Genomic DNA, 9,214 nt, shown 5'->3' with positions numbered 1-9,214 from the left:
ATCCAAATGCAAAATATACTATTCTGAGCCATAAGACAGTACCCCGCTCATATAACTACACGCAATCGACAAATTTGTTTCTTCGGCCCCACTTAGGTTTGAAATCCTTACCAAGCATTTCTGGTGTTGTAGCTTTCAGCGCCCTCGCAGATTTAAAAATTATAGCTTAATGGAGCGCGGATTGTCTAATGTCGCCCGATTGAGACCGCATTCATGCATTTCTCTTCCTCTTAAGCAAATAATTGTGATGAATTTAGTTTCATTGCTGTCTTTTCTATAAAACTCTTTATTTTAATAATTTAGTTTTACTCGCACAGCTTGTTTACAGCCGCTTGCCGGTTGTCGAACTCTACAGCAACTCACTATAGTTGCCATTCGTAATACAAATTTTCTTTCCAGTTGCGTTGTCAGCTGGCAAGTGAACCGTGGTTGTGTTGCTATCCGTAATCGACCCATAAATTTTAACTCTTTTCTTCACCATTCTAAAATCAATCAGGCAAAAAAGTGAAAACTGAGCGTGTCCATTAAAATTTGTTTACCTCAGAATGCAACGACCAACGCCAACGCCTTGTACTTTTTCCCAAAAAATGTATGGGGCTGTACCACTGTGCGTCGGCGAAGGATAAGTCATTAACGCGACAGCATGGCGCCACTGACAACATTTTAAGGGCAGGAACGACGGGGAAGCCGCATCATACACAGAGAAAGGTGAATAATAAGAAATGAAAAGACCACGACCGGCCACTCATTCGCGCTGGAGTTCAATAAACTTACTCATGAAATGTCGTTGCAGTAATTATAGGCATTTGATAGACTCGATTTGTTAGGGGCATTTGATGCCAAACCAGTAATTTGTACTTACCACAGTATCCTCGGAAACAGCTGATTTGTCATTACTGCTATGATGATGACGTCGTGATACACCATCCACCGACGCGAAAAGCTCAGTAATGATTAATGACAATGCGATTATGGAAGGCATGGTACTGAGCATATTTTGAAACATTGTTTTTGTTAACGCCTTGACAGAATTTACCGACATTCGCACCGATAAGAGAGCTTGCATCGAATTTATAAACACACTGATTTTTGGCTTCGGTGTCCTCTTGACTTTGGAATTCTTGAGACATATGTATGTATATTTGTGTATAATTGTGTTAAATCTTACAATCGCACAACGTCGAACTTTAGTCTTTCCGCGCGAACCAAATGCATTTACTTGTCGTTTATAACTGAAGCTATTCAAACAAAGGAAACAATAATTTCCCGTCGCATTAAGACACTTCTCATTCACTCAAGAACTTATTTTAAATATGCTACTGACTATTTCTTGCCACAGTGGACGCAATTAAAATTTTATTTCGCGTATTTTGAACTANCACATATGTATATGTACACTCTCCCATTCATATGAACATATGTGTGTGCATATGCACCCGTGTGTTGCACCCCACGATTAGTTGCAAATTTAGCATAAGAACTACTCACGCACATTTACATATGTACCTACATATGTACATAAGTGTGTGTGACACTTTTGAAATACAACTTTATTATAATAAATACACTTGGGGGATTATATTTTTTTATGTGTCAGCAAAGGCTGAAAACTTTCGATTTTGATAGAATTTTCGTTGACTTAATAACTTTGATTTTAACTATTGTCGATAAACATTTAATTTGGCACAGCACGAAAAATGCGACGACCACAATGTACAATACAACACGACTTGGGTATAAATCGAAACTGAAAACTGTCCTCACTGCACCTTCAATTGAACCCGATGACTGTTGCTCTCAGACACCCAATCAGACGCCCGCACTCAGAGACTCCGCTCGCGTGCTGCATAAAAAAATGTGTCTACATGCCAACAATAAGATCCATGATAGGAGAAAACCAACCAAACAAATGAAATGAGTAACTCGCGCACGCAGCTGGACTCAAAACCCCGAGCGTCCGATCAAAAGAAACTCTTCTCAGATACTTTTTCTTTTGTTAACGCGGGAATGCGTAATCCACTCCACGACGCTGCGGGCTGGTGACGATACGATCGTACTTAATTTCGCGATCAGCCCGGCTGATCGTACATATGTTTGTATGTACATACATAGATACACAAATAAAGGCCGTTGGCGCTATTTTGTAACACCAGGGCGAAGCATTACAAGTTCAGAGAAGAGCGTTCTTAAAAAATTACCCATTGGATGGAAATAAAACTGGTCATTGGAGTTCTCACTTTCATCGCCACTGTTCGAAATTTCCTCTCTTAATACATGAGTAATAAACACATATATATGTACATTAGGGCGGGTCGACAAACACAACATGTTTGATACGAAAATGGTATAAGCCTTAATAGGTGCTATTTTCATTCCTGATGCTAGAAAAGAAATCCCGTTTCTCTTAGAAATTTAAAAACGAGAGTGTGAATACAAATGGTTTAAGTTTTTACAACGACTCTCACAAAAAACCTTAAAAAAATCATTGGCAATTTAAAATTAAGTAACATCATTATTTTAATAAATTAATATTTCTTTCCTACTTAATTTATTAATTGATTAAAATGTTGATGTTACTTACTTTTAATTTTCCCAATTTATTTTTGTATGATGTTATGAGAGAAAATAAGTTCCGAAATTGATCTACACAAGTCATTGTAAAAACTTAAAAAATCTTTATTCTCACTTTTATTTTCAATCTTTCAATCCCATTCTACAGACTGAAGATATTGTCGCAAAGAAACATGCTTTCCTTTCTAGAATAAGGAATGAAAATAGCACCTTCTATGACCCATACAATCTTCGTATAAAACATTTTGTGTTTTTCGACCCGCCCTAACGTACATGAATATACATATCGTCACCTGAAATGCAAAAAGACGTACCAAACATCGTCACTGTAATGGAAAAGGTCGTGACTATGTAATAATTTTTTTCTTCATAAAATGATGTGGGAGTTGTAATTCGATGAAATACAATCATATCAATCAGAAAGTGAATTTCGAATTTTTTATTAGTTACGACCTTTTTCATTTCAGCGACGATGTTTGTTACGTCATTTTGCATTTCAGGCGACGATATGTATGTTGTACATATGCATGAAGTGTATATACATATATGTATGTATATACATATTTATGAATGCATGGATATTAAGCCGTATCACAACATATGAAAGCAAAAAATTTATCGTGTGTCAATGTTATTTAACTGCTTATGTATGTCGAAAAAAAATTGTCAGGCCCCCGCTAAAAACAGCTAAATCGCGTTTTTTTGCTACTTTTGAGGACTATAATTACTAATTATTAACCAATTTCGATTTTAAAAACTGTTTTGATATATACCTTTACTAAATAAAAATAAAAATCTAGGGATAGTATTTCCGAAATTAGTGAAGGTATAAATAAAAACGGTTTTTGAACCAAATGGCGAATTTTAGCCCTGAGCGAGATCTTTTCGGCGACATAAACATTTTAAAAATCAGATATCAAATAAGAAAGTTATAGCAAAAAACGTGATTAGTGATTTTTAGCGGGTGCTTAAAAAAAATTGTTTGACTCCCAAAATTTTTTCCCAACATACATAAGTATTCATACGCTAAACTTTTTTCGTGATACGCCTTAATGGATATATGTACATATATGTATAGACTTTCATATGACATTTGTACACATATGCATATAGTTATGTATATATATTGCGTAAAGTCATATATATTGAATAAAGTCACCAGGGTTAGAACTGCAGAAAGCCTAAATCGGAGTAAATGACGAGTAAAATTGTAGCAGAAAACAAAGTTCCGTGTAGATTTTTTATATACCGCTCGTTTGATGGAAAAACGTTTAAGTAGATTACGTGTGCAAAATGTNTGAATGCATGGATATTAAGCCGTATCACAACATATGAAAGCAAAAAATTTATCGTGTGTCAGTGTTATTTAACTGCTTATGTATGTCGAAAAAGAAATTGTTAGGCCCCCGCTAAAAACAGCTAAAGCGCGTTTTTTTGCTACTTTTGAGGACTATAATTACTAAATATTAACCAATTTCGATTTTAAAAACTGTTTTGATATATACCTTTACTAATTAAAAATAAAAATCTAGGGATAGTATTTCCGAAATTAGTGAAGGTATAAATAAAAACGGGTTTTGAACCAAATGGCGAATTTCAGTCCTGAGCGAGATCTTTTCGGCGACATAAACATTTTAAAAATCAGATATCAAATAAGAAAGTTGTAGCAAAAAACATGATTAGTGGTTTTTGGCGGGTGCTTAAAATAAATTGTTTGACTCCCAAAATTTTTTCCCAACATACATAAGTATTCAAACTGGCATTCGCTAAACTTTTTTCGTGATACGCCTTAATGGATATATGTACATATATGTATAGACTTTCATATGACATTTGTACACATATGCATATAGTTATGTACATATATTGCGTAAAGTCACATATGTATATTGAATAAAGTCACCAGGGTTAGAACTGCAGAAAGCCTAAATCGGAGTAAATGACGAGTAAAATTGTAGCAGAAAACAAAGTTCCGTGTAGATTTTTTATATACCGCTCGTTTGATGGAAAAACGTTTAAGTAGATTACGTGTGCAAAATGTCTACCGACCCTTCTTGTTTGATCTACGAAAAATGTGTTACGACATCTTCCAATTGAGTACCTAGAACTTTGCGCATACTTAGCAGCTACAACTTGAAGTTAATCTCTCTTCGACCACGATAAAAAACCAAATTAAGGTTTCATGATGGCGTAATCTCCTGCTATTTTCAAAAATTTTTTATGTTTTACCGAACTAAGTGCAAACATTTTCTAAAATTACGTTTCAGCTATTATTTAATATTTATGTTTAAAAGATATGTACATGTGTGTTTGTGAGAATATACTTATGATTAGATGCAATATGTACTACACATAAAAATACAAGCAAGAAACATAATGTTATATATCATACATACCTTAAATGAATTCTTCTTTTCATATTTTCATTAGAAGTAAATGCGTTTGTAAGATTTAAAACGAAATACAATTCTATTTCATGATTTTATTTCAGTTCAAATACTACAAAAAGGGCGCCTTATTGTTTTCAAAAGAAGATCGTGGTTAAAGTGGAGTAGAGTAGTAAATTTTTTTAATTTTCTAAAAAAATTTTAGTAAAGCTCTACGATCGTAGTAGAGTTCTAACACTGAAGGCCACAATACTTTGTTACTCATTTATGGCACCAATTTTCAGAGAAGTGCAAAATTTTAGTTGAATCAAATTTTCTAAAAAAAATTGTAGTAAAGCTCTACGATCGTAGTAGAGTTCCAACACTGAAAGCCACAATACTTTGTTACTCATTTATGGCACCAATTTTCAGAGAAGTGCAAAATTTTAGTTAAATCAAATTAATACATATATAATTATTATCTGAGTAATAGGTAATGACGTATACATACGTTGTAGGGGATTTCTCAAAATGTGTGCAGCATGAGTAAATAAATACATACATATATAAATACTTACCTAAATCTGCGGTCAAGTCATTAAACTCATTAATGCATATACCAGCATTCCAGATTTTGTGCTGGAAACGGATTCTAAAAGGTATTACTTTGGAATGACTAAACTGTCTTTCGCTTTTTCACCTATTACTACCATCCATAAATTAGCGCGTCAAACGCCAAGGAACTGTCAAAAATCCTCATGCGCATACAATTTGTATGAAGCATCCCACAATAACGCGGCGCTATCGCCGGGAAAATGGATTATTATTTGTTGACAGGGCGTTACGTGTTGAAATTGGATGCAGAAGACTGAAAGAAAAAGAGAAGACAAAAAAGTGAAAGAGGAAACGAGAATGAAAAAGGGAGGAAATGCGAAAACGTTAAAAATTACGCCGCGTTGATTTGGGTAAAGCGCGCAGGCACTCGTTGGCATTGGAAAACGCAACGCTTAGCGCTCCAATTTAGGGAAAGCAGTTACCGCCAATTACAGGAAGCGCTTACCAATTTCTATCGATTTCCCATTCGTTTCTTAGGTAAACACGTTACCACAAAAAGTGATTCAAGATGTTTTGCTGGGTAGGTACGAGAAATTATTCTGATAGTAAATACATACATACATATGTGCAAATTTTTGCTATGATTAACCATTTCTTCAATGAAAACTTTACTGGTTTAAATTACATACATATGTATGTATATGCGAAATAACACAAACAGCAATAACCCAAATTTGTGTTGTTTCCCGGTCCGCGTTCGCGCGCCGCGCCGTTTTTTTGCCGAAGGTGTTGCGGGTTTCTTACGTATATAAATAAATTGTATTTATTCCTTATAAGAAAGCAAATGCGAGAAAAAAAATCTAAAAAATCAACGGAAATTTTTAGCGGCTTGAGACCGGAACTAAAACATAGCGAGCAGAGAAGTGGCGAATCGATGACGGCCAATCCTCCGATTTGTGGCGTGCGCCTGTATGTTGTCACCCATGGAGGAGGGACCTACATACAATTTTACGCCGACTCCGAACGGCGATTGTATTGTGATGAGAAGGTGTTTTTTATGGAAGAAATACACTCGGTGGTTTGCATTGCCTGCCGAGGGGCGACCGCTGTTAATAAAAAGCCTTTTTTCTATATTTTTTTTTGCGACGTTGCTTTGACCAGGGCTTGAACCCAGGCCCTGCGGAGTGGTTGCGCGCACTGCTAACCACTACACCACATCGGCCGCCACGTTATTAGACTAAAATTGAATTATGTGAATTATTTCACTGTTCTGTATGAACTTGATGTCTTAAACTAACACAAAAATTATTGCTTTAATATAAAAAAAATCCGAAATTCCTCTATCATGGGTGGGACAACGTTTGTCACGGGCGGGACTAGGGATGTCAATCCCGGGATCCAGGGATTTCGGGATCCCGGTCTTTTTTAAGTCCCGAATATCCCGGGATTAGTCGATTTAAATCCCGGGATTACTGGAAACAATTTTTTTGTTAGCCAATTAAATTTTTATCACAAATATCCCCTCTCAAGGGCAAAACAAGAATTTTTTGCAACCCTTAATGCTACAGTTTCTTTAAGATCGCATTTCCATCAAAAGAAGGAATAATTTTGCTTCGCTCAAAATGGAATAGGCACTTATATATTTATTTTTTACTTAAATGTGTTAACTTTTTTATTATTACTTAAATATACTGATAATATCTTAAATTGATCGCAAACAGTGATTTAAAAAATTTTATATAGTTACATAGGCAGTTATTGCTGTACCAAATACAGTCACTTACAAAAATATTTTGCATCGATTTTTTTTTTGCAATATTTAAAATATTTTTCATGGTATTTTTTTGTTAATAAAAAAAATATATAGCTCATTTTACAACAAAAATCATGTAAATCAAAATTTCACACTTAAGAGAAAGTTGGTTTAAGTTCACCAAATTATTATAAAAATATCAAACTTTTTAATCATAATTTTTACAAAAAAATCTATTATGCAGTTTTATAGCCCATTCAATTTAATACAATAAAGTGCAATTTTAAAGTTTCTAGAAACTCCCTTGATTTTTGAATTTTTTTTACTGACGATGTTGGACATTTTCTTCCTTATAACGAATTTTTTTGTGGCAAAAAAAAAATATATAAAATGTCAACGGGATGTTTTAGCAACTTCAAAATTGCACATACGTATATATTTTTTTAAATTCGCAAAAAAAAATACCATGAAAAATATTCTGAATATTGCAAAAAAAATCTATGCAAAATATTTCTGGGAGTGACCGTATATGCATTTGTACTTGTAGTACAAAAACTATGTTATAAATTAATGAGGATATGTACATACATACATATATGTTTGTTTTTTGATGATTGAAAATACTGATTTATCGCCTTAATAAATATGTAAATGAATTACAATAAACTGTACTTTTTTTTGTTATATCAATCTGATTTAAAATACTATTATAGGATGATCACAGATGTGTTGCACTTTTACCTGAAATTCGGGACAATCTCGAGATCCCGGGATTGTATTTTCAGATCCCGAAAATCCCGGGATCGACAAAACCCCGAAAATTGACATCCCTAGGCGGGACACGTACGAATTTTTATATGAAAAGGATTTTTTGCTGTGGTCCATATTGAAGACTATTTATTAAAAAATATAAGAAGCCAAGTAGAGGTTCAATTTACTCACGTTTTATCTGTATTTTGTATGGAAGAAAACGCCTAGCACCGTAAGACAAAAAAATTATTAAAAATCAACGCGATTTCCTAGCGTCTTGAATTTTTCTTTTTTCTAAAAAATCGGAATAAAAAGTTGAAAATCACTAAAAACATTAAATAATCAAAAGAAAAAAACAAAACTGGTAAAAATGTCACTTGAATGAATTTAAATAAAAACAAGTAATTTTTACGCAAAACACAAAACCGACTTCAATTCTCATATAAAAATTTAACATTATCGTTCATTTCTTGTGTGGTAACACCTTTCCTTTAAAAAAAAAAAATTATAGACATCGGATAACGTCGTCCAAATTTATGCGGTAACATATGTATATGTATATGTAATTACTAATTTCTATTGTTTTTTGTGTCTACATCCCGTTGAACTAATCACAGCTACCGGCAGGGTTGCTTAAGTAGCTATAAGAAAATTTTACCCGAGTTGAGCGTTCTTTTGTCGCTCGCTTACAAAAAATGCAGCTATAGTTAATGGGCGAGTCCGCGCGTGCCCCCCTACTCTCCACCTTAACAAACATATAAAGCTCATGAGCCCTGTAAACCTACCACTGACGGCTGTCCCACCCGTAGCTGTCACGGGTAGGGCATGCTTCACTGTTGAATTATTCTTATCGTACTTTGTGGAAACGAAAATGCAATTGTGGTAAACAGTTGCAATGAATTTACGACATTATGTAATAATTACAAAACACAGCCTCAACTTCTGTAATTAAATATGACAACTTTTAGCTTTTTTTGTCATGGATGGGAGAAGGCCAATACTGCTTAGTAATATCTCATAATATAGATTAAGCACTCACACAATTTAATATATAACACAGGTGAGTTCTACTATATATTTTTCTTACCAAGCACTTCAGTTATGACTCGCAAATTACTTGACAGTACTTCCAACCCAACCTATTTGAAACTCACTCAAATAATTTACTTCGAACTTGATTTCCAAACGTAAAAAGGGTAATAAAAATGAATTAAAAGCT

The 9,214-nt window shown here is 34.1% G+C and overlaps 1 protein-coding gene across 2 annotated transcripts in view; it reads right to left on the bottom strand.

Annotated features, from left to right (window-relative positions):
• The window catches only part of Mmp2 (Matrix metalloproteinase 2), a 168,085-nt gene extending 162,280 nt beyond the window's left edge, over positions 1–5,805 (bottom strand). Inside the window, exon 1 of one of the 2 annotated variants that reach the window (XM_017612904.1) lies at positions 5,516–5,805. Coding sequence is in view for 1 of the 2 variants with exons in the window: in XM_017612903.1 (XP_017468392.1) it covers positions 863–1,066 (204 nt within the window). In the remaining variant the exon portion in view is untranslated. Of the gene's footprint in view, positions 1–862; positions 1,378–5,515 lie in introns of those variants that run through there. The other variant, XM_017612903.1, reaches the window with a different exon arrangement.
• Between the last annotated feature and the right edge of the window lie 3,409 nt (positions 5,806–9,214).

Source organism: Rhagoletis zephyria, unplaced genomic scaffold (genome assembly GCF_001687245.7).
Source record: "Rhagoletis zephyria isolate East Lansing unplaced genomic scaffold, Rhagoletis_zephyria_1.1 Rzeph_scaffold_00586, whole genome shotgun sequence".
In the NCBI taxonomy this organism is placed as follows: Eukaryota; Metazoa; Arthropoda; class Insecta; order Diptera; family Tephritidae; genus Rhagoletis; species Rhagoletis zephyria.
The sequence above is the reverse complement of the archived record's forward strand: the minus strand, read 5'-3'. Positions and strand labels throughout refer to the sequence as shown.